A 27062-nucleotide genomic window follows, 5' to 3' on the forward strand; every position below is an offset into this window, starting at 1 on the left:
AGCTGTTTGTCGTATATTGTGCGGTCAGTTTTCATCAGGTACTATTTGTGTTTAATTTTAAATAATTTAAAAAATCAAATGATTTTTTACTGCACGATGTATGATGAATTACTAAGATTTGAGAATCCCTAGCATCCCCACAATTTGGATTCCGGATGGGATCCAAATCGCGTTATAAAGGCATGTGTCATAAGAATAGTTAAAATAAAAAATGGTACTCTTGTCATTTAGTTGTATCATCTCTTTAATATAAAAGGGACCTACATGTGTTTGAAGATTCTATCTTCATCAGAGAATGGTATAAATGATGGAACAATTAGATGATAAGTGTAAAATTACTTAAAAAAAAAATATAAAAGATTAATAGAATAATTAGTTAAGATTAGGATAGGATCAATTTTAAATTTTATCAAATGAAACAAAATACTAGTTAAAGTGTGGAGAAAAATGAAAATGACTATAAGATGGTAGGCACATTTGATAAATATTTTGTTTTTAGTTTTGTACTTTCATTTTTTTGTTAAAGATTCGGTTTTTCAGTTTGATGAGGAATGGTGTTAGAGATGTAGAACAAATGCAAAAGCAAGTGAACAAAATGAAACTGACAATTAAAAATCATTTGAAGTTCATTTCACTTTTAATAAAAAAATTTCATTTATTTCTCAAATCAATGTTGTTTTCCATTCATCATTCTTTATTTCTTCTTCGCTCGCCACCATTTTTGTCATTTAATTCACGTTATATGTTGGAACTTAAAATATCTTTTATCATTGTCTAATCCGTATAAAAGTTAACATATTCTATTTATCAAAATATCTCCGGAAAGGATGAATTGCCATAACAAAATTACGTAGTACTATGATCTAATGATATTTATCTTCACTTATAAGTAAGAGATCTTAAGTTTGATCTGGTTAAAAACGAATTTTAACCATATTATTATTAGTCTTATTATGAAACTTAATCTATTTTCCTACCACATAAATAATATCCAACGCTAAAAAAAGTAAACATATAAATTATGAAGTATGCCACACAAATCAACTCAAAACTGTAAAATAGGGGAGATCATAAAAATCCAATGTATAAATTTTCCCGAGTAAGAATTAATTAATTTATTAAATAATGCTAAGCTGGTGAAAGAGTCAACATTCAACGGCGCCATGGTCCCCACCCCTGCCCCACCATTCCCAACTTGCCGAAAAGGGCCAAAACTGATGATTTAATTTATCATCCGTGGGTATTTTGGTAAATTGAGTTATTAGTACACTTTTGGGGCTGTTAACGGCGTTAGGTGTGTGGTTGGTATCTTATGTCCCATCCCACAGGTGCGCAACGGGACGGAAGTAGCGTCACACTATTCATCGTCTTTTCTATTGAAGCGTCACACTATAAGCTCACTGCACTCCATTCGACTAGCATTCGTTATATAATATTATGCGAAAAAAAAAATTTACATATATTTTAAAATTATATTCTTATTAATACGGTAATATTTAGTAAAACGAAAATGTTACTAAATAAGATAGTTAGTTATAAAATAAATAAATAAATAAATAGAAATTAAATATTCATTAAATGCATAGATATAATTATTTTTCGCATTGTTCGTCTATTTACTTGCCAAAACATATATAAAATATCTCTTTCGCATTCTTCGTCTATTTACTTGCCAAAACATGCATGCAACCCATAATTCATTAGAGTTTTTAATTAAAATATACTTATATATATTATTTTTCTTTTAATTTTAAAATTTGACTTAAAATTTAGATAGTGTTGAAAATCGTGCGAAGAAGTGATATATTTAAAAATCTAGGCATATGCTTGCATATTCCTTTTCATTAGCTTTTTTTTTTTTTTTTTTTTTTTTAATCCAATTAATTGTGACAGCATGATTAGATACTGAATTAGACTTGCATACGAATAATAAAAGGAAAAAAGAAGAAGAATGGATTACAAAAAGCATGACGAGATACACGATTCTATACTTTTTTTCTTTTTCTTTTTTTTCTATGTCAAAATGGCGACTCCACGCCACTGAGATTTCACGTTTTGCGAAAATCGGAAATGAAACATCTATCGTATACCTTAGTCTTATTCTTGTTTTGTAAAAAAATTATTTCCACAACTCGAACTCGTGATCTTTCGGTCACAAAAAAATAATATTTTTGTTACGTCAATGCTCGTCCTAAAATATGCATGTGTAGCGAGTAAGAGTCATTCTTATTCCATGTTATTTCCTTGTTTACTAACTTTAGGAGAATCAAAATATGCATGTGTCGCGCATAAAAATGGGAATGAGATTCTCTAGTTTGAATAATGGCATTCACAAGGAAGGATGTGGGATTGGAGAAGGAAGAATGGGAATCAACTTTTTTATAAAATATTACCCTCATATTTTATTAATAATGTAAAGTAAAATTAGTTTTACCAAGAAAAAAGAGTAAAACTAGTTTTATACTAAGGTACTTTAGCAATCAACAAATTTTTATGTTGATTCATAAAAATACTATGTTAGGAGAGTAGAAAGAGATTCACATCGGACATATGATATAACACAATCCAACTTATATATAAGATATTTTGTTATATCTCACATCGTCTAGGGAAGTGGATCATGTAAGCCTTACATATATATTCTCATCTTTATCTAGCACGAGGCCTTTTGGGAGCTCATTGGCTTCGAGTTCCGTAAGAATTCCGAAGTTAAGTGAGTAGCGCACGAGAGCAATCCCATGATGGGTGGCCCACCGAGAAGTTCTCGTGTGAGTTCCCAGAAACAAAACCGTGAGAGCGTGGTCGGGACCCAAAACGGACAATATCGTGCTACGGTAGAGTTGAGCTCGGGATATGGTGGGGGTCCAAGCCGGGATGTGACATATTTTATCTCTAATACCATCAAGACCTTTTATGATAAATCCGATATTGCTAGATAGTTAAGCATGGACAATATCAGTAAGGATTGCAAGGTGGTAGACCTGCATGAGCGTACAAAGTTAATCACACTATATTGAGTTTCAACCTTATTTTCGTTTTGATTCGTAACAGTTAGTAAACATTTCAATGTAAATTCTTTTTTAGTTTCATGCTCACTTCGATTCGTTCATAATCTGATTTGTCCATTTCGTATATGTGCTCTTTATCAAGTACAACTCATACGTAGTATACCAATCCTGTAGTATAGTATACGTGTACTTCATGATTGATATCAACACTAATATACATGATGTCATTTGGGTCAAAATAGTAATATCAAGTATGAAATCTAGATTTTTCGATACAACGATGGAGGACCAATCAACCACCAATTTCCTCCACACCAAAACATAAAAAAATCAAAAGTCATAATTTTCATTATATAATATATTTATTTATGTAATATTTATTTTCGTGTTTCAAATTATGTAGCTGACAAAACAAACCACAAAAGTGAAACGGACGTTGACAAACCCGTGTGAGAAACGCGGGAGAAAGACGAGAGAGTGATGGGGCAGGGCGCACATGCGTCACACGTGGCGCAAGTTAATTGTACGGATAAAGGAGAACATTTTACTCGTGCGACGGTGTCGTTTCTGGCCCGCCCCCACTGTGGATATTTTATTTTTTCATGTTCCTGGAGTGAATGAGAATCTTTGAAATTCGAGTTTGCATTTCTGTTTTAATTTGGTCGACATTGAATTTGTATTTGTGTTTGCGTTTGTGTTTGTGTTGCCGACTTTTGATTTAATTTGGACTCTTCCCATGCGGTCACTGGGTTGCCGACATTTTTATCTATTTTGGGACACTCATTCAGCCATTCGTAAAAAGAAAATACTAAACAAATTCTGTTTTTAGTTTATTTTGTAGAGCACGTAATGTGTCGGTTGACGGTTAATTTTATTTTGTTTAATGATTTAAAGAAGTTTAAACATCTTAGGTTTCTCTTCACTTAGTTTAAACAACTTAGGTTCTTTTTCACTTAGGTTCTTTTGTAAGTGAGAAATCTTAGGTTCGTTCTCACCAAAGACGAATTTGAACCACATTATTATGGCTAGCCCAATTTGAGGCTTAACCAACTCCTCTACCCATTTAGTTTAGATAATATCATTTATTCAAAAAAAAAAAAAAATTAATCACCCGCAATATTATGTGGTCTACAAATATGGTTCTAATATATGGTATCTCTAGCTTACCCACATATAAACGTGCATTTAGATGCATCTATGACTATTGATCCTTTTTTAAGTAGCATCTAAGAGCATTTCCAAATAAGATGTTAAAATCTTACTGAACTATTTTGATAAAAAAAAATGGTGTTCTTGTTCTACAAGAATGTCAAAATCTTGCATGAATTGACATTCTCCACTTTGCTGCCAATTTTGAAAGCAACGTCAAAATTTATTTTGTTTTATTTTAATGTTGGACCCACATATTTCTATATTTTTCTTCGCTTATTAATTAATTAATTATTAAATTCTAACTTGGTTGATTTTATAAATAACCCAAAAAATTTATATTTGACATCTCAATTGGTATTAAGAGACTTTACAACATGTTATTTTACCACATCAAATATAAAAATCAAATTTAACATTTTAATTTGGCATCTCCATTGATGATGGTCTAATACGTAATATTCATGCATGCACTTGTGCTAAAAAATGAATAACAAATATGTTATGGATGATACTATAAAGACCATCTAGTTAAATTATATTTTGTAGATCATATCATGTGGTAGTTGATGATTAAATTTTTATTTTTAAATAATTGAAAAAAATTAAACCATCAATAATCATATCCTTTGATTTGAAGGAAAAAAAAAATCCATCAATAATCACATCATTTGATCTAAAAATATAATCTCTAAGCCTATTTTTGTGGAGTGCTTGAACATGTCCTACCTAAGCCTATTTTTAATTTTATTTTCTTGTGAGCAAACGCATGCATGGAGAATGCATGCTCAAGATTTTTTTCATACGTACGTACTTCTCAACCAAGCCTTTATACGAAGAGAATTAATTTTTGTGGTGTTCAATTCAGGTAAAAGATGACGTAGACCAAATTTGATAACTAGTGACACATGATAGAAATTCTAAATTGTTTTAGCTTTAATGTTTAGTAGTATTTAAATTACAAATAATGTAACGAAAACTACAACCTCAATGTGATTGTAGACATGACATCAGGGCCGGATGGAAGTAGGGATCAAGGTGGTCTCAGGACCACCTGAGTTTAGAAAATATACATGTGAATGTCTTTTGAGGACCTTCCGAATGTTTGGTATGAGTCTTTTTTATGCCTATTAAATGCTTGAATGCATTATATGCATGCTAGGCATATCTCGATATTGTATGTCGACAACACTCAGCATGGTGTATCAACAACACTTGACAATTTCTCTCTATATTACTCATCAGATTGCTTCAACATTTGCGGATATTTGTTGACAATTGCACAACAAGTCCACCAAGTGAATAAACTAATTTATTTTGCGCGCTTCACACTCTATTCCTATCTAAAAAAACTTGTATTTAACACTAGGTCCCCCAAAGTTCAAATTCTAGATCCACCATTGCATGATACGTGAACAACTGTTAAGCGTTAATGCGTTTCATTCTGTAATAAACCTTACAAATGTATGAATGTGTGATGTCTTAATAATTTGATAACTCATCCATGTGCACAAGTGACAATTCGAAGGAGAAATCATTCTCATATTCATCGTCTACCTAAATATCTTTTAGAGGGAGAAAAAAAGAGGTTAAGGAACATAGGTTGAGGACCACCATTAGCCAACGTTATGGTTTGTGACCCCAAACAGAAGGGATGAGACGTTAGATGTCCATGTCTGACGGCCAATTATATAGAAATAGACTAACAGTGGTCCATAAAATAGGAACCATAACTTAGGGGCGGTGCAGGTGATTATCATGTACTAGCTAGTAGCTACTAGCATGAATTCGATGGAATCTCACATGCAGTTGAATGGAAGGTTTGTGGCAACGATGCTTATATATATATATATAAACAAATAGTTTCTAAGCAGTGATAAGATGCGAGCCTCTTACATTCATGAGCAATAAGAAAATATTTAAGCGGGTGTAGACGACTGATGGTAGCATGATTTTTAGTCTTAACAATATATAGGAGAGTGTACAGGGACGGATTCACCTTGGGGCAAGGTGGGTCACATGACCCTCCAAGCTTAGAAATCCTCCATGGAAGGGAGGGGTGCTGCCTTTGGAAAATCTAAGATGCCCTCTTAACTGCTTGATGAATTGCCTTTATGCCACTAGGCAGGGTAGCTGCTAGCTTCATACTTTTGTATGCCATTGGCTCTATTGATAGGCTCACTAGGCATGTGTTGGTATCTGTCGGTATACTCACTCAAAAACTATTGACATTAGTCAACGTGCTCAAAAGTTGTTGACATCTAACGATAGACGTGCAATAGGACTTGTCTAATGAACTTAGGCAGGGGCAAAGCCATGGAAGGACCAGAATGGTCCCTGGCCTAACTTGACATTTTTTTTTTCACAGAGAAAAAACTAGAGTTACCCTTCTAATTTTCTAAGATTTTTTAAGGGACTAGAGCCCCAACCAAAGGGAGAGAGAGGGTAGGTGAGAAAGTTGGTTTTCCTAGAGTTTAATCTTTTTCACATGGTAATGGTGGTTGTTGACAAACTTTAATTATGCTTTCATCCATGTGCGATTTTTTTGTTCTCGTTAGCTTTTTCTATTAGATTGTTTTCTCCGCTAATTAACACAGCTCCCAACTGGTCAGAACGTACTGATGAATGGAAAGAAATTGAAAAATCAACACCATTGTCATCGAGCAAACAAACATCATAATCGGACCACAAATCTAGAGCAGCAAAAGTAGTGGCCGAGACAATCACCAAACAATGGATGAGACGATGACCAGACAATGCATGAGACGATGGCTAAGAGATGGATTCGTGAGCATGAGAGAGGGATTTTGCGAGCGTGCTGCAACATTGTTTTATTGTCACATCCCGGCCCGGGAGGGACCACTTCTCGGGCCCGCTCCACCACCGTAGCACAATATTGTCCGCTTTGGGCCCCGACCACGCCCTCACGGTTTTGTTTCTTAGAACTCACACGAGAACTTCCCGATGGGTCACCCATTCTAGGAATGCTCTCGCGCATTACTCGCTTAACTTTGGAGTTCCCATAGAACCCGAAGCCAGTGAGCTCCCAAAAGGCCTCGTGCTAGGTAGGGATGAGAATATACATATAAGGATCACTCCCCTGGGCGATGTGGGATGTCACAATCCACCCCCATTAGGGGCTCGATTTCCTCATCGGCACACCACGGCTAGGGTTAGGCTCTGATACCAAATTGGCACATCCCGGCCCGGGGAGACCACTTCCCGAGCCCGCTCCACCACCGTAGCACGATATTGTCCGCTTTGGACCCCGACCACGCCCTCACGGTTTTGTTTCTGAGAACTCACACGAGAACTTCCCGATGGGTCACCCATCCTGGGAATGCTCTCGCGCACTACTTGCTTAACTTCGGAGTTCCCATGGAACCCGAAGCCAGTGAGCTCCCAAAATGCCTCGTGCTAAGTAGGGATGAGAATATACATGTAAGGATCACTCCCCTAGGTGATATGGGATGTCACATTTATGGCTAGTGTTGTTGGCGATGTTACAGCATTTTTTTTTTTAACATTTTTGAGAGGCCCCTCTTAATCTGAAATCATGGCTCCGCCACTGAACTCAAGCCTACCAAAGCTCCATAAAATGCCAATTTAGATACTATTCCATCCAAACAAATTTACTCACTGCACGCTATTTTTATTGACTTCCTAAATAATATTTCCTCGATTCGCTACTGGAATGTGATCCTTGGACGATTCCCCACACGGTATCAATACTGGATAAACCACAGAACCAGCAAGAATGATAAATGCTTTCACGTAAACCAGACTTAAGAGAGCTATGTTTTCCTACATGCATGTCATAATGTGGCACCAAATATATAATGAATGTTAAGAATAATATACATGTAGTCGATAAATTCAATCCACTTGCGTTGGTGTATGATCCACTTGAAAAATAAGTTTGTTGGAGGCATTGGTGATGGCTTTTTGAGCTTTTGTCATGGTGCATGCAAATTGCAATTATTAATGCTATATTTATAATTTTATATCTTGAGAGGATGATAGTTGATCGATTATTTCTAATTCTGAACGTGGTCGGTCCAATTATTTTTCTCGTACTATATAAAAAAATAAAACATCTCTTGCAGTCTATCCTGCTATAATTAGGATGCACATGTTATAATGTTATATAGACTATAGCAGATGATAATTTTTGTGTTGAGCGTGAATTTCACATGATAAAATAAGAGATTTTGTATGTGTTAGTAGGAGGTTTGGGTTGTTCTCCGTATTATCAATTGGTTTTATGATAGAACCTTAATTTTTTTCATAGTATTAGAGGATGACCACACATGCTTCACGTCACCCAATTTGTGTTATCCAACACTTCCCCTTAAGTGTGTAAACTTCAGCTTTCTTCACTTTATAATATAAAGTTTATATAGTATGGTTTAGAACGTGGGTGGATCAATAATGCAAGAATTTTGATAACAACCCAATCACTCCCTTTTCTCAACTACTCATTTCTTTGTGTTCCCTATGGAGGAATGCATATATTCTAGCCTTGCAATTAACACATCTTCATCGTATAAACTCTATAATCAGAGTCATTCAATTTTTTAATCTTCATTTGAAGATCATTCCTACAAAAAAATTACTCTAATCAAACGTCGTTTAATTATCTAAATGTATCAAATAAATGGATGTTCCATGACGAATATGATACTTGGTACTCACACTGTCAATTTGCTTTAAGAAAACTAATAATTAATTAATAAACAGTCAAGGTTTCTATCAACACAACTGAAAGAATTTCAAATCAAATTTGGTTCGGAAATCGTTTAAAAGGACCAAGGAATGCATCTGTGGAGGTTCGAACTCACCTTGAGGGTTCAACTACCGCTTGCTTTCCACTAGACCACAACTTTTCACGTTTTTGTTTAAATTTTAATCAGTGCATTACTCATTAATCATGTTTTTATTTTCCACATTGCTCATTTTAAGTATTTTTGACCAAACTCTCCCTTAATATCATGCTTTCGTTCCTACATTGCCCACTGTAAGTCATTTTGACCCAACTCGCTCTTTAGATCATATTTTCATGTCTAACGTTGCTATCTAGAAGACACTTTGATCCAACTTACCCTCTAAGATTATGTTCAAGTCCCACTTCACGCCGGTTCCACTTGAGTTTATTTTTCTTTCTGTGAAACGGGACGGAGTACCAAACTCGACTACGTGAAAGGAATTTGATATGGTTAAGCGATCTCTTGGACGTCTATACACATAAAACACATGCATTATGCAATTGCAAGCAAAGGTGATTAGTGTACAACATCAAACTATGCCCCCTTTTCTTTCCATGAACTGAAAATTTTTCGGTATATACAACTACGTTTAATAAAAAAACGACGTGGTGGGAACAGGAGAAACACAAACAAGAAAATTAAAATTAAAATCAAATGCTCCGTCGATCTTCATCCTTCCAAGTTGCTTCATAAACAGACGTTGCAAATTGTTGACCTCCAAAAATCTGAGCCATTGAAACGGAAAACCTCTCACCTCAAAAATCATAATCTATGTCTGTCATGTTCTGGGATGCAGAGTGATTCACCAGCTTTCCTTGCTCGTCGTACCTGTCAAGATTCTCGCATGGGGCAGGGAAGATGGTCCCTATCACACGACCTTGAACAAAGGCACATTGGAAAATGTGCTTCTTTTTGTATGTTAGCCCAACGGACATGTCCCGGAAAGTCACATTTCTCACTGGAATCTCTTCACTCCCATGGATACGGACAGGCACACGGACTCCCTGTCCATGGACGCTTGTGAAGCTTATGTCCTCAAGCACTGGAAGAGCCTTTCGATCATACCCCTCATCGGGGTGCTCGTTGTAGTCTGTCTTGATAACAATTCCAACTCGAACATTGTCAAATGTCAGATTCCTATAGGTTATTTGTCGCACATATCCGCCTCTTCCAGGGGCAGTCTTGATCCGAACAGCACGCCTTGAGCTCCACACAAGCAGGTTCTCCACAGTGACATTCGAAACCCCACCAGACATCTCACTGCCAATTGATACGCCAGCACTGTTGCATTACAGCCAAGGGTAAGTTTGAGCTACTTCTGATAGCCACAATATCTATACATACTGACAAGTAAAGGAGTAGTAACTTCCAGGGCATCAGTGAACTAACAGATGAGTGAAGCCTACACTCAACACACGCATATGAAAGGTTAACCTTACTAGTATATTTACTGCCGGATGGCATCCAGAATGGGGTCTCAAAATCCGTACAGGTAAATCCAAACAGTTTTCTACTCAACATTGATGAACTGATCATTCCCCACTTCCCATTCAGAAGCTTTAAGGACTCGCAATTCTCCTTTAGTATCTTCGCCTATTCTTTTTTATTATTTTCTTTTGTTTTTGTTGTTTTGTAATTTTTGGGTTGACATGGCAAGACATACTGAGATCAACTGTGAATTATCTTCTGCTCTAAAACAAAGACCATATTCCAAATAAAAAGAATAATTGGAGCTAGAGTGCAAGAACGCCCGGACACAAGTATTGGGGAATCTTAAGAGGAGTGCTATTCTCATTACCTGTTGCCCTCCCCCATTCTAGGGTATAAGGGTAAGTGCATACCCTGCAACGGAAAGTGAATGACACTCCCCAATAGTAATGATGAAAGAATAACATGATGCCAGGATATACAGTCATGAAGTACGCTTTTTGACTTAAAGATGGCAACAAGAATGTAATGATAGGCTGCTATAAGCATAAGATTACCTGACCATAGAGCGGACAACAAGATTTCTAATGAGTATATTCTTCGATGGCCGTCCATAAGAAATACCATACTGATCCCAGCCACTCTTTATTGCAATCCCATCATCCCCTACACTAATGTAGCAGTCCTCAATCACCATATCCTCACATGAATCTGCTTATACCAAAAAAAAAAAAAAAATCAAAGTTATTCCATATTGATTTGATAGCAAACAAGAATGAAGCATACCACTAAAATTACAAGAGCAAACCAACAAACTATAGCTCAAATTATCTGTAGCTGACATTCTTAATCGTATTAACTTCTTTTACTTGGGTGTGAACTGGGGTGCAGGAGCATGCAGTACTGTTCGAGATTGAAGGCATACAAGAAATTAAGTGATTTTGTCTTCTCTCTTTCTCAGGTGTGCAACATGCACGCACTTGGGCCTTTTTTGGTGGGATGGTGTGAGGTGTTACCAGAATGAAGGCATACAAGAAAATCATAGATTTTTTTTTTCTCCAAGTGACCTGATTTCCTTACTCAAGCAATCCATGCAACATCCAGGCTAAGCAAAATCAAATAGCAAGGCAATCCTTTTTCAGTCATCATCCCTAAAAAAACACAATTGACTAATCCCTGTTCATTAACACAACTGGATAACTGATCCGCAAAAACACAAAACGTATGAATTCACATTACTGAACGCCTTTCTTAAACATTAACTGCACAATACACTTTTCAATTTATGCCTTTTGCTTCGCTCAATATCTTCTTTTGTATTAAGTGGTGCATTTACATATTTATAAGCTCATCCAAAGCATGCCTGAATAAAGAGAACGGCAATCCATTCAAAATAAATAGCGCTATCAAACATAAAGTGGGGGGAAGAAGCCCCCTCTAGCAGGATCCACTTACCAGGATCTATTCCATCAGTATTTGGAGCTTCAAGTACGGGAGCCAAAATTGTAACATTTCTAACAGTAATGTTCTTGCAGTCATATGGATGAAGTGTCCAAAAAGGAGAATCACGCAATGTTATATTACTGATCAAAATGTCGCTAGACCACATAATCTGAACAAGTGGACCCCGAGTGTTGTTGAGAAGCTTCTGGCGGTACTTCTTCCACCATGTTTGACCCTGTCCATTTATAGTACCATTATGCCCTGTTGGTCAGTGAATACATAAATATAATTAGAACAAACCAGAAATTGAACATTAAGAAAGAAGACAAATTTACAGCTTGGATTCTACGATAAAAATGTCCACAGGAGCTCTTGATTGACATAAAGAATAAGCAAATTTTAAAACCAACCACAACATCTTACTAGTGTAGCAAGATGATTTGGTGAAGCATCCATGGCAAAAATGATAGCTAGAAAGAAAGATTTTCTAGGCCTCATATATTGGACATGTTAGGATCATGAACTTCCCTAGGATACATAATAGCCAAGTGAATGAAGAGAAATGAAACAAAGGCAAGTTAAGGGACCTTCTCTGACAGAAAATTTTCTTTAAGTCAAAATACCTGCCTCTGGTATTTTATCATGATAGACCAAGATGCTTTTATCAATCCATTTGCTTTATAGACAATCATTTTTCTTCTCTTTCATTGTCTATACCATATATAATGTCAAGATCAGCCCGATTCAACTTAAGACCTAAGGTCAAAATTTAAACGGGATACATCATCCACTATCAAAATAATGCTAAGCTGGCTAATTCGTCTAACCTTTATTGGATTTTTAACACCAGTATAATGTCAACAAATAATATTCATGGCCAAAGGCTACAACAACCACAGGAAACCTTATTCGCCTTTATAATGTCACGTTGTTATGTTATGAACCGTGACCTTCCAGTTAAACACAATTGTTATGAAATAAAAATATAACTTAAATATGAAAGGGATGAAATATCTAACCTGTTATAACAATATCTTTAAGATTTTGACCATGAATCAGACTTCCATACCGAGGCCCATGATGCTCTCTCCCATACCCGTATGAAGGCAACGGTGGCATCAAGGTCCAATACTTCTCATCCTGTCATGCACATAAAAGTATACGGCATCAGAAATAGCTAAAGTGATGTGTGCGTGCATGCTAGAGAGAGAGATAATCATAAGAGTATGCAGCATCAGAAATCATTGTAGTGATGTGTGCGTGGAAGAGAGGGAAAAGGAGAGGGGGGGGGGGGGAAGAGAGAGAATCACTATAGAAGGATCAAATTAGTAAAACCGTGGCAGTATGTGTATTTTGTGAGCAAAAATGATAGATTTTTTCACTGATTTGTTCCACCTCATGAAAGGTTTAGAATAAACTTTACATGGGATATGTGGGTTATATTGAAACTGCTCAAAAGTACAGTATTTAAATGGTCGGGCCCTGCACTGCTTAAGTCTTTTCAAGTAAAATTTTCATCTAAGGTAATACCGTAATAGCTCGAGGTAGTGGGTTAAGCAGTCAGGCATATCATAAATAAGTATGTGCATCAATTGCTTTCTAGTTTCAATCCCCTGTGATAAGTTAACACTTTCTACAAATCTGGAAAAGCCATATACAGGGCTCATTCTTCAGAACAAGAATACAGGTTTTTCATGACAACTATCTAAAAGAACAAGATATTCCAGAATACATCTCAAGATATTCCAGAATACATCTAACATGCATGAATACTATATGCAAGTCAATGCCAATTAAATGAGCAAAAGGAAAGTTTCTGAGGTATTTACCTATTGGGTTCACGTTATTCCCGAACTCACTCATAATATAATTAACTGACGATTTAGTCTGGGATGTAACAGTTAGCATCATATATGAGCATTATTATGCTGCTACAGGACAAGAAAATCATAATGCTCAAAAGACTTTGCTAGCATAATATTTACAAATCTATAGCAGGATCTCTCCATGTTTTAATTCGAAGTAAAACAAATGGTGGTAGGTCAAATTAAGTTCGAAGCTTGCTAGCACCGCCTACTGAAGTTCGAAGCCTACTTTCGTTGACAAACATCAAACCAGTCCTAGGCATCTCTCAATAAACAGACGTCCTTCTTTTATTATTATCAAATTGCAAGTAAGCAACTCCTGTTCCATTTGTAACAAAAACCAAATGAAATTTACGGGTAATGAACATTACATGTCCTTGTGACTGAGATTTCCCTTTTGAAACTTAGTAAATTAGATCTTACTCTAATGAAAGTATCTCGAAAGCCATACCTTTACACCTTACAGAACAAAGTAACCACAATCATGATATAATCACCATTAATTCCAAACTACGCAATACCAAATAAATAAAGAGAACTAAAATACAAATACAAATATGAAAGCAAATCAAGGATACCAAAAAATCACCTGATTCACAGAAAACAAATAAATTACAGTGGAAAGTTTTCACATTTCGATACGAAATGGATGCAAATTCAAGGCAAGTTTTCACATTTCGAAACGAAAGCAGAAAGAAATACAGATACCAGATTGACCAAAAAACAAAAGATTTACCTGAATTCCAAGTATCTCAGCATCTTCAGCAAGAAACAGAGTCATGTGACTAGTGAGGTTAAACGGCGCCGTTAGCCACCGTCCCGGAGGCACATTGAGCTGCCCACCGCCTTTCTTCCCCAGCTTAGAAATAGCCAGCACCGCCTTCTCAAACGCCTCAGTGTTCAAAGTAACCCCATCGCCCACAGCCCCAAATTCCGTCAAATTGAAAGCCACCGGCCTCAGCTTCGGCATCGCCCTCGCCGGAGCTCGCCTGAATATCGAAAATCCATCTACAATGTTCCTCTGCCACACGAAAACCGAGGCGAAAGCGGCGATCCAGAGCACGGTGAAGAGGGTTTTGTGGGAGGACAAGAAGGTGGGAAACCACCGCTTCAGGTCAAGCCTCTGGTGGTGGAACCGTCCTAGCGGCAAGGCCTCCAACATGGTCAACACGACTCTGCAACCACCCAAAAGCTGTGATCTTTCTGAGAAATGGGCTACTGGGTTCCGCCGATTCGGCTCAGAAGATCGAGGGGAGGTGGGGATTGGAGGTTGGGGAAATGGGTGAGCTTGATTTTTGAGGACATGGGATTTCTGGGATTTGGTTGTGTTTAGTTGAAGGGAATGAATTGGACCCAATTGGGTGGAGATGCTAAGTCTTGTTGGAGATTGAGAGTGATGGATGTGGTTTGTGAAATGGGCAAGTTTGAGTGCAATTCAAGGGAAGGTTGTTGCTCTCGGCAAACCAGAAAACAAAGTTTGGAACTTTGGCAGTGACGCAAGTGACAATTGAACAGTTGATCTCATGGAAAGTTTCATGCTGCTTCTATCAGGTGAGGCCACGTGTGCCAGAAATTCTGATTATTTATTTACTAACGCAAAAATTTTATTGTGCTCCGAAATACAAAATAATTCTGAGTTATTAACCGTTGTATTGTGATTTTGTTTTTTCTTACTAAAAATCTAACGGTTCAAATATTCAGGATATTCCATATTTCTGAGTCCATTTAAAATCTCTTACGCAAGTATTCCGTTGCCAAATCCACATACTGGAAATATGTTGTGGTTAATTTAGGTCAACAATTAGCACGGAGGCGAAAGTTTAGGTAATCTTAAAAAATGTGTTAGTTAAGTAAGACTTTTTTTGGTCATTTGTATATTTTAGGTGTAATGTTACGAAATGTATTATATATTTTATAGCATGAATGAACCGACATCACCATATGATAGTGTTTATCAAATTGTTTTATATAGGAAAAATTTTGAACAATAAGATCAAATTAGCACGTTTATTATAAATCCACGTGTTATGATATAATAGATGATAAATTGATATTTCAAAGGCCTAAGAAATATATTAATAAATAAAACACCGTATTATAACATAAGCGAGACTGAGAACACTATATGGCAGGACAACGAGAAATTTCCCAACAGTGTCGCATTTAATTTTTCTAAACTCATTGTAATAGATAATCAATCAAACTTGTATATTAATTTAGAGTTGAAACATGATTTTCTTAGTCTAAAAACTCATTATTCTAGCCTGCACAAATCAACTGTCTCTTTTGCTGCAATGTGAAGTAATAACTGTCACAACCCATCCCGGAATTTTAATTCCGAGGACGTGAAATTATGAAAATGCCCTTAAACGGGACTAAGGAGCGTAAAATATGTTGTAACTTGATGATTTGGGGATTGGGTAGGAACCCCACATCCCTCAAATCTCTCCCTCATTCCCGTATCTTGTCTCTCTCTCTCTCCTCCCTCACAAATCTCTCATTCTCTCTGTAAGCTCTCTCTTTCCTTCGAACTCACACGGACCACCCACAAACCACCCCAAAACTATACCAACGAAGGATCTAAGACCACCATCGTACTCCTGAGGACCACACGAACACGATGGTACCAATTTCAGGTGAGTTTCACTTCGGAAAACATGGATTTCAATTTCACTGTGCGTGTGCACTGTTCATGCACATGTAAAGATTGATGTTTTTTGGGATTTTGAAGCTTGTAGGAAGCTTGGTGAGGTCCTAAGGAAGCTCGGAGTGCTTCGTTTGAAGGATTTGGACGTCGGGATCACGAACTGTAAGTCCGGCCGAATTTTCGTGATTTTTGGAAAAGTTTGATTCCGTTGTTTTTAGGCCCTAAAACTAGTCCAACGTGGTAGATTATGATTAGGGCTTCATTTTGGTATAGATTACATGAAAAATGGACGTAAGAACAAGGAGAATGACAAGTTCAAAGTTTGGCCGGAGCTTTCGGGGCTTTTTCCGGCGAATCCACGGCCAGTTAGGGGTCAAGGCAGGTATGGATATGTTCGTCTCGTCAATACCTTCATTTTGATATATAGTACGTCGAAAATGGTTAAGAAATGAAGAAGTTATGACACTTTGAAATTTACCCAGAAATTCCGGCAAAACACTATTTCCGGCGAAACCAGTCCGGCGACGCGAGGAAGAAGATGCGCGCGTGGGCAGCGCGTGAACAGTGCGCGTGGGGGCGCGTGAGAGCTCCAAATTGAGTTCTGAAAATTGTCACGCGTTCGTGACGTCGTGTAGATCACCGTGGTATATTCATACACCCAAATTGAGCAACGTATGAGAAAGTTATGGACGAATGTTTGGTGTATGTGCGTTAAATAACGTCAATTTGGTTACTTTTTGTATAGGTGAAAATTATACAGAGGAAGAATGTAACCAAGCTAGGGGAGGTTCAGGGACCTATGAGACGTCGATGTGATCAGTGAGTGGGCAGTTATTTTTCAGTATATATATATATATACGTATGCTTGACGTATTTCCCAGAAAACGTATTTTAAAAGAAATACGAATTAATTATCCTGTCATATATGCATCATATTTTAATATGTGCATTACCATAATTATGCATACTGTTGCATGGTGCTGAGGAGGCCCAGGTAAGCTACATTTGAAATACATTTGATATACGTATGAAATACGATTGAAATACTATCATCACATGCATTAGTAGTGGCATACATTTATATATGTGTATTTGGTGCTGTGGGCGCACAGGTAAGTGCCAGGTAAGCGGTGTTCACGTTGTTATGCATTCCTGTTTATTATGCAATAGTAGTTTGAGATGCTTAGAGAGTTCATAATCTGCACCCCCGGTGTTAGTGCTCCCGCCCGAGGCCAGGGCCCAGCCTTCACGTGTATGTTCACCAGCACCGCATGCTCGCCTTGGATCCAAGTTAGGTGCAAGCCTGTCGTACAGACCACATTAGGTGGTTCCGACTTGTAGGTGACCCGCGATTTATCGCACAGCTTCACGTGATCGTAGCACTAGAGCATATATATATTACACCCAGCCTGTCGTACAGACCACAATAGGTGGTTCCGACTCGTGTGCAGATTCAGATGTTGAGTTGAGCGTGGAGCTCTATCTACAGCCGTACAGGTCACGTTAGGTGACTCCCGGCTGCTAGATTATATGTTATTGATGTGAATTACGCTTGAGCATTTATATTTGATTATGAGATTCTGTTGTGGCATATTCTCGAGCATAAATGGCATATTGTGGAGCATGAATGACATACTATAAGAGCATGATTGGCATATTTATACATACGTATATATGTTTATTTTCTGGGAAACTATATTTGTTTTACGGCGAGGGGTTAGTATATTCAAAGAGAAAAGAAGGTTTTGAATACGTACGTTTTGCTGACCCACTCAACTTTGTTTTGCGCCCCTCCAGATTCAAGAATTGCAAAGGTGTGGTGACTACGAGGAAATTCAACGGTGTTCTGACAGAATGGACCAAATAAGGACTCATCTTCGGGTGTTGTATTTTAGAAGTTGTATATTTTAAAGCTTCCGAACTGTGCAAATGGTTACGTCACTCTCACGTGACGGCCAGCATGCCCTCCTTCGGGACGGGGTGTGTCAAGTTGGTATCAGAGCCTAAGTTTCAATCTTGGACATCTTGAGAAGTTCTAGTGAATTCTGTCAGAACTACACCGCCTCGTAGCAAACCACGTAGTTAGAGGAATTTAGTCTCCCTGATTTAGCTGTTAGGGGAAACTATTATTTTGGTGATTCAGTATATTATTTAAAAGGGACATTTTAAGATGGGTTATGAGTTGAATTTGAATCACCTTATGAAATGATGAACCTGAGGGAGCAAAGTGATGGATTAACCAATTGGAAAAGATGTTTTAGATTATGCAAGTCAAAGGAATCTTCCTTTTGACAGAAGGGTTGAGACGACTACCTGGTTTGAGTTATGAACTTGTATCCTGGTGGAAACAGGAGTATAATTCGTTGTCACCGAAGGAAACAGCCGATTGAGAATTGTTTAAGGACTTGTTTAAAGAAAAGAATTATTTCCTTTGGCATCTTACGATGGTAGAAAGCAAGAGTTTGCAAATGTGAGACAAGGAAAGCTGACGATCAATGAGTATTATAGAAAGTTCTCAGACTTGCCTCGTCCCATTTGAATATTGCTGCTATTTTGATTGAAGTGTTATATTGTTTTAGGCTGGGTGGCATAAGGCAGTGGTATTTTGGGTGACCACTATCCATTGTAATCCTTATCAGGAGTATACAAGATGTTGTTGAGCCTTAAGGACTCTGAGAACATGTTCAGCGAGAGTAAAGAAGAATGATAAAAGAATGGGAATCAAAAGAGGACGATAAAGTTAATGATTCGTCATATCAAGAATATAGAAAGATTCAGAGCTTCAAAAGAAGTGAAGCTAATTCTAGTTCTTTTGGCAAAGGTTTTAATGCCATTGACCAGAAGCGAAGTGATAGATGTATTGGTAATCCCAGATCTCAGAGACAAGGTGATTTTGGTAAAAGAAATGTACCTTTGGGCTGTAGGTACAATAATGGACACCTTTGAGAATGTAGGCAAGAAAGCATTGGACGTTTTACAAGTGGATAGATGGGACATAGAACTGCAAATTTTGTCCAAAACCAACAGAAGCCCTAGCAGTTTTCTTTGCCATAACTGGCGCCGATCCAGCAAGTTCCTGGATCTATTAATTATGGTCAGTTAGGCCGTGGTGTACACGAGCGAAGTATTTACACTAATAGAGGTTGTGGGAGACAACAACAAGCCCAGGGATGTGTTAACCACACATCACTGCAAGATACTCAGAATTATTTGGATTTGATTAGGAGTACGATGATTATTCTTAATAACTTAGCTAGAGTCTTTTTGGTAATAATGTAGAAATTTTACGTTATTAATGTTATTGCCTTGAAAGTAGTAAATAAACGCGGTAGAGACGTGTGTATGTATTTCCTAATGAGTGGCAAAATAGTAATATTACACCCTCGAGAGTTGTTGCTTACTTATCGAGACAACGATGATTTATCAGTATTGCGGGCTGCAGACCGTAATATTAATAACTTATTCGTGGATTCGTTAAGCAAGTAAACCGATAGGTTATCCTATGTTAGTATCGTACTTATTTAGAGTGCTCAGTATTAGTAGAGTATGTATTGTTGCCAACTATTTTTGTTTCATTAGATTGTGGATTTCGATGTTATTCTAGAGCATATTATGTTATATACATGATATGATGAGTTGATTATGAGCTATATATGCAGCCGAGGGCTGAGTTGATTAGAATGAAAGAGTATGAGCTATGTTTATAGCCGAATGTTGAATGGATTATATGTTATTTTCCATCGGTCTGGATGACTAGAGATTACTTTTGTAAGTATGCAAAGTGAAGTGAGGCAGACCGTTAATTATGCTGTGAGAGCAAAGAGATTATTATCAAAAGGCTGCCAAGGATACTTATCTCATGTAGTGTTAAGAGATGTCACTTCTAGTAGTGTGGAAGAAGTGGGAGTAGTCAAACATTTACCTGACGTCTTCCCTGAGAATTTACCTGGATTGCCGCCAGTTAAAGATGTAGAGTTCACTATGGATTTGTCTCCAGGTACAAACCATATATTATAGAATGTTGCCTTTTGAACTAAGAGAATTGGAAATTGGTTGATAAAGGTTTTTATTCAACCTAGTACATTACGTTGGGGGAACCCCAGTTTATTGGTGAGAAAGAAAATGGACTTTAAAGACTATCCATTGATTATAGACCATGGAATCGGGTAACGATTGAGAACCGTTATCCATGATGGTGTACTGATGTTTAATGAATCAGCTCAGAGGTAATTGTGTAATTTCAAAGATCGACTTGAGGTCTGTCCATTACCAATTGAAGATTTTGAGCGACGTTGATCCTAAGATTGTTTTCTGGACTTGTTATAGTCTTTATAAATTTTGGTGATGCTATGCGGATACTCATGCTGTTTCATAAGTTGATGGATGAAGTATTCCAGGAATGCCTTGATAAATTGTTATCATTTTCATGGACGATATTCTGGTACATTCTGAGCCAGAGCAGAGCATGTAAACATATTAAGTCGGTGAAGTAAAGATTGTTAGAATGTTGGTTGTATGCTAAGTTTAGCAAATGCTAAAGTTAAATGAATCAAGTAGCATTTTTGAGATATGTTATATCTGCTTCAGGTATTCAAATGAATTCTTAAAAGGTAGCAGAAATTGAGAATTTAGAACAATCACGAATCGTGATTGGGATTCGGAGTTATCCTAGCTTAACAAGCTATCATGGACGGTTCGTGAAAGATTTTTCAGTCATTGCCTTGCCATTGACGAGAAAAGAGGTTATGTATGAGTGGGAAGGAAATTGTGAGCAAAGGATTCAACAACTGAAGCCTTTCCTCACTCATGCACGTAATTTAGTATTCCCAGAGAATAGTGGTAATCATAAATTTTTAGTGATGTTTCTTGAATGGTATGGGATGCTTGTTGATGCAAATGTTAGGGTGATTACATACGTTTCACGACAAAAGGAACCTCATGAAATGAATTACCCTACTGGTGATTTGGAAGTCATGATTACCATTCTTGCTGTGAAGTTATGAAGACATTATTTGTGGTAAGAATACAAGATTTTTACGAATCCAAAAAGTCTCCAATATCCATTACTTGGAAGGATTTTGATATAAGGCAGCGAAAGTGGATTGAATTGTTTAATGAACATGATTGTACGACCAGGGTGATCGTAAAATTGTTCTAGCTGATGCACTTGGTGAAAAGACGGTGGTAAGAGTTGATGTCTGGCACGCTTGCCAAGATTGTCTTCTTGTGGATTGGAAATCAACTGAAGTAAAGTTGAGAATGGAAGTTTGAGAAGAAGTTGTAATTGTTAATTTTCAAGTTAAGTCTTTTTAGTAAGGTCGTACTCAAGACTCAAATGGTTAACGAAGAAAATTAAGAATTAACCAAGGCAAAGAAAAAAAAGGGAAAAAGAAAGATTGTTGAGTTCGAGAATAGGATGGTTATGATTGAACTTGAAGTGATAGTTGATCAATGTACCAAGTTTGTACATTTACTCCAGTATTGAGTAACAACCACAGTACAACAGTACTTATATGTTTTATGGAGAAGAGATTTGGGTTACGGAACTGCTGAATTTCTTAAGTATGTTGGTTGCACAGTTTCCAAAGTAACGCCATAAGGACCATGAAATGTGTCGATTTTTGTTGATTTGTGGAAGAAATACTTCTGGATAGAGAAGATTCGATCCCGAAAGAGTTTTGGTAGGCCCTGAAACTATGGATGAGTCTTCTCAAAGTATTCAGGTGATTAAGTTTAACCTGAGAGTAGCCAGGAATGGCAAAAGAGATTAATAGTTGAACATGTCACTAATCAAGTGTTTAACGTAGATGATCTTATAATTTGAAGTTTTCACTTTAGAAAAGTATGATTCGGCTGGGAAAGGAAAGCAAATTAAGTCCTAAGTATCTCGGACTTTAAGTGATCATCGAAGAGTAGGTGAAGTTGCTTAAATTACTTCCAGAGTTATTGTAAGAGCATGATGTGTTTCATGATTCAACATTTTTAGAAATTTCATCACGAAAAGAAATAGTGAGATTTGGAAAGGAGACAAAATAAGTCTTAAACACATCAGACCGTTTTTTTTTTATCACTAAAGGAATCGATGAAGTTGCATACAAGTGGTGATGTCTTCAGAATTGGCTAAGGTGCATAATGTATTATATTTCGATGCGTTGTCACTAGGTGGCAGATTCGTCACATGGAGTTCCGGTGCAACTATTGAGAATTAATCCGGATTAGACTGGTTGAGGAACCAAGGACGACTTTGGATTGGAAAAAGAATGTATTGAGAATTAAGACAGTGTAATTGGTAAAGAATTTGTGAAGAAAGCAGTCAATGGAAGAAATTACGTGGAAGAAGGAAAATTGGATGAGAGAGATTTATCCGAAGCTATTGTATGAGTTTAGTTGATTAAGTTGGTTGTTGGAATTTCGGGGACGAAATTCTATAAGGAGGGAAGGTTGTCACAACCCATCCCGGAATTTTAATTCCGAGGACGTGAAATTATGAAAATGCCCTTAAACGGGACTAAGGAGCGTAAAATATGTTGTAACTTGATGATTTGGGGATTGGGTAGGAACCCCACATCCCTCAAATCTCTCCCTCATTCCCGTATCTTGTCTCTCTCTCTCTCCTCCCTCACAAATCTCTCATTCTCTCTGTAAGCTCTCTCTTTCCTTCGAACTCACACGGACCACCCACAAACCACCCCAAAACTATACCAACGAAGGATCTAAGACCACCATCGTACTCCTGAGGACCACACGAACACGATGGTACCAATTTCAGGTGAGTTTCACTTCGGAAAACATGGATTTCAATTTCACTGTGCGTGTGCACTGTTCATGCACACGTAAAGATTGATGTTTTTTGGGATTTTGAAGCTTGTAGGAAGCTTGGTGAGGTCCTAAGGAAGCTCGGAGTGCTTCGTTTGAAGGATTTGGACGTCGGGATCACGAACTGTAAGTCCGGCCGAATTTTCGTGATTTTTGGAAAAGTTTGATTCCGTTGTTTTTAGGCCCTAAAACTAGTCCAACGTGGTAGATTATGATTAGGGCTTCATTTTGGTATAGATTACATGAAAAATGGACGTAAGAACAAGGAGAATGACAAGTTCAAAGTTTGGCCGGAGCTTTCGGGGCTTTTTCCGGCGAATCCACGGCCAGTTAGGGGTCAAGGCAGGTATGGATATGTTCGTCTCGTCAATACCTTCATTTTGATATATAGTACGTCGAAAATGGTTAAGAAATGAAGAAGTTATGACACTTTGAAATTTACCCAGAAATTCCGGCAAAACACTATTTCCGGCGAAACCAGTCCGGCGACGCGAGGAAGAAGATGCGCGCGTGGGCAGCGCGTGAACAGTGCGCGTGGGGGCGCGTGAGAGCTCCAAATTGAGTTCTGAAAATTGTCACGCGTTCGTGACGTCGTGTAGATCACCGTGGTATATTCATACACCCAAATTGAGCAACGTATGAGAAAGTTATGGACGAATGTTTGGTGTATGTGCGTTAAATAACGTCAATTTGGTTACTTTTTGTATAGGTGAAAATTATACAGAGGAAGAATGTAACCAAGCTAGGGGAGGTTCAGGGACCTATGAGACGTCGATGTGATCAGTGAGTGGGCAGTTATTTTTCAGTATATATATATATATACGTATGCTTGACGTATTTCCCAGAAAACGTATTTTAAAAGAAATACGAATTAATTATCCTGTCATATATGCATCATATTTTAATATGTGCATTACCATAATTATGCATACTGTTGCATGGTGCTGAGGAGGCCCAGGTAAGCTACATTTGAAATACATTTGATATACGTATGAAATACGATTGAAATACTATCATCACATGCATTAGTAGTGGCATACATTTATATATGTGTATTTGGTGCTGTGGGCGCACAGGTAAGTGCCAGGTAAGCGGTGTTCACGTTGTTATGCATTCCTGTTTATTATGCAATAGTAGTTTGAGATGCTTAGAGAGTTCATAATCTGCACCCCCGGTGTTAGTGCTCCCGCCCGAGGCCAGGGCCCAGCCTTCACGTGTATGTTCACCAGCACCGCATGCTCGCCTTGGATCCAAGTTAGGTGCAAGCCTGTCGTACAGACCACATTAGGTGGTTCCGACTTGTAGGTGACCCGCGATTTATCGCACAGCTTCACGTGATCGTAGCACTAGAGCATATATATATTACACCCAGCCTGTCGTACAGACCACAATAGGTGGTTCCGACTCGTGTGCAGATTCAGATGTTGAGTTGAGCGTGGAGCTCTATCTACAGCCGTACAGGTCACGTTAGGTGACTCCCGGCTGCTAGATTATATGTTATTGATGTGAATTACGCTTGAGCATTTATATTTGATTATGAGATTCTGTTGTGGCATATTCTCGAGCATAAATGGCATATTGTGGAGCATGAATGACATACTATAAGAGCATGATTGGCATATTTATACATACGTATATATGTTTATTTTCTGGGAAACTATATTTGTTTTACGGCGAGGGGTTAGTATATTCAAAGAGAAAAGAAGGTTTTGAATACGTACGTTTTGCTGACCCACTCAACTTTGTTTTGCGCCCCTCCAGATTCAAGAATTGCAAAGGTGTGGTGACTACGAGGAAATTCAACGGTGTTCTGACAGAATGGACCAAATAAGGACTCATCTTCGGGTGTTGTATTTTAGAAGTTGTATATTTTAAAGCTTCCGAACTGTGCAAATGGTTACGTCACTCTCACGTGACGGCCAGCATGCCCTCCTTCGGGACGGGGTGTGTCAATAACATTGCAGAAGTATATACATCAAGAAGTCGACTGGTGGCAGGTTTACAATATTCATATGACTACTTGGTCGCTATGGATGACCTACATTACCTAACACACTCAACTGGTTAAAGGGTGGGTGTCAAATTCACAATTATATATACAAAAATAGTTGAGTTGTTGCATAAGGTTCTTTTTCTTTTGCTCTTTGATCACAAAATATTTGTGCAGATATTTCTTAGCATGAATATGTGATGTATAATTCACGAAAGTAAAATTTGAACTATAAAAGTATGAAACGAAGAATTATCTTCAGTATATTTCATTGCAATATCAAAGCATAGGAACCGAGAGGTAGTGATCCTTTTTTCATATTGGATTTGAATTATTTAGGCTACATTTTATTCGTTATTATACTGAGATGTTGGAGAAAATTAAAATTTTTGCTCAATACTCTAACATCCAAGGATGAAATTCCTAAATCTATAGAAGAATGGGCTGGTCTTGACATTCTGGTATTTCGTCATGGAAGCTGATTTTACTGTTGTTGATATGCAGATTCTACAATTGTGAGCTCAGCCAAGACCGTTGGACAAAAGATTGGAAGATTTTTGAAGTGTAGAACGGTGACGGATGCGAATGGTTCATGGTGTTTATCTATATAATATAATACTAGCCTTCATGCACGCGTTCACGTGCGTGCATATTGCATTTTTTGAATTACGACATGCTACATGCGATTTACACGTTTAAATGTAAAATATGCGTAAATTGACAAAAGGAAAGTCAAATATTTAAAGTAAATGAATAATCTTAGATTATACTAGAAGAAACCCCTCATAAATCAATTAAAACAGCTGAATTCATATAATAAAATCGGTCTCTATAGAATTTACATTAAGAATAGAGAAAATAATATTTAATAAACAATCGATTTAATCACATTATTGCTAGTTCATTGTGATGCTAAGCCCACCCCCTCCCCTTAATGTAGATAACATCGTTTGTTAAAAAAAAAAAATCATTTGACAACTAATTTAATCACATTATTATCCGCGTGTGAAAGACATTTTTCATAACCGGCATTACACTCCTTTTAAGATGTTTTGAACGTGTTTAAAAATAGAGAAAATAATATTTAATAAACAATTGATTGAATCACATTATTGCTGCTATCCCATTGTGAGGCTAAGCCCACCCCCTGCCCCTTAGTGTATATAATATCATTTGTTTAAAAAAAAAAAAATCATTTGACAACTAATTTAATCACATTATTATCTGCGTGTGAAAGACATTTTTTATAATTGGCATTACACACCTCTTAAGATGTTTTGAACGAGTTTAAAAATAGAGAAAATAATATTTAATAAACAACTGATTGAATCACATTATTTCTAGCCCATTGTGAGGTTAAGCCCACCCCCTCTCCCTTAGTGTAGATAATATCGTTTGCTAAAAATAATCATTTGACAACTAATTTAATCATATTATTATCCGTGTGCGAAATATTTTTTTTTATAACCGGCATTACACGCATTTTAAAATGTTTTGAATATGTTTAAAATAGAGAAAATAATATTTAATAAACAACTGATTGAATCACATTATTTCTAGCCCATTGCGAGGGTAAGCCCAACCTCCTCTCCATCCCTCTTAGTGTAGATAATATCGTTTGTTAAAAAAAAAAACAATCATTCGGCAACTAAATCACATTATTATTTGTGTGCGAATGACCTTTTTTTATAACCAGCATTATACGCCTCTTAAGATGTTTTAAACTTGTTTAAAAATAGAGAAATTGAATCACATTATTGCTAGCCTATTGTGAGGTATTAATGTCACATCCCGGGCTCAACTCCGTCATAACACGATATTGTCTGCTTTGGGCCCCGACCACACCCTCACGGTTTTGTTTCTAGTAACTTACACGATAACTTCCCAGTGCCAATCCCTGGCTGGAAGTGTGCCAACGAGGACGTCGGGCCCCTAAGGGGGGTGGATTGT

General features: G+C 37.3%; 1 protein-coding gene and 1 long non-coding RNA gene across 2 annotated transcripts; one reads left to right on the forward strand and one right to left on the reverse strand.

Annotated features, from left to right (window-relative positions):
- Positions 1–9439: 9439 nt before the first annotated feature.
- Positions 9440–15293, reverse strand: LOC137747394 (Pectin lyase-like superfamily protein). Its single transcript, XM_068487499.2, has 5 exons — positions 14396–15293; positions 12814–12934; positions 11807–12055; positions 10909–11062; positions 9440–10204 (listed from the first exon to the last, which is right to left on the reverse strand). Exons 1-5 carry the CDS (start codon positions 14819–14821, stop codon positions 9679–9681), a joined length of 1476 nt encoding a protein of 491 aa, XP_068343600.2. The 5' UTR covers positions 14822–15293; the 3' UTR covers positions 9440–9678.
- Positions 15294–22932: 7639 nt separating this feature from the next.
- Positions 22933–25971, forward strand: LOC148698784 (uncharacterized). The gene is made up of 6 exons (XR_015952293.1): positions 22933–23075; positions 23171–23248; positions 23360–23468; positions 23569–23730; positions 23832–23905; positions 24884–25971. It is a non-coding gene; the product is annotated as an uncharacterized LOC148698784 (long non-coding RNA).
- Positions 25972–27062: the final 1091 nt, after the last annotated feature.

The sequence above is a fragment of the Pyrus communis genome, chromosome 2, assembly GCF_041283825.1.
Source record: "Pyrus communis isolate YQ-2024b chromosome 2, ASM4128382v1, whole genome shotgun sequence".
NCBI classification, from domain to species: domain Eukaryota; kingdom Viridiplantae; phylum Streptophyta; class Magnoliopsida; order Rosales; family Rosaceae; genus Pyrus; species Pyrus communis.

Coding starts and splice junctions, on each gene's coding strand:
- LOC137747394 (XM_068487499.2), bottom strand. CDS start 14,821: ATGTTGGAGGCCTTGCCGCTAGGACGGTTCCACCACCAGAGGCTTGAC. Junction 12,935..14,395: donor CTGAGATACTTGGAATTCAG/GTAAATCTTTTG, acceptor TGTGCATGACAG/GATGAGAAGTATTGGACCTT. Junction 11,063..11,806: donor TACTGATGGAATAGATCCTG/GTAAGTGGATCC, acceptor TGGTATAAGCAG/ATTCATGTGAGGATATGGTG.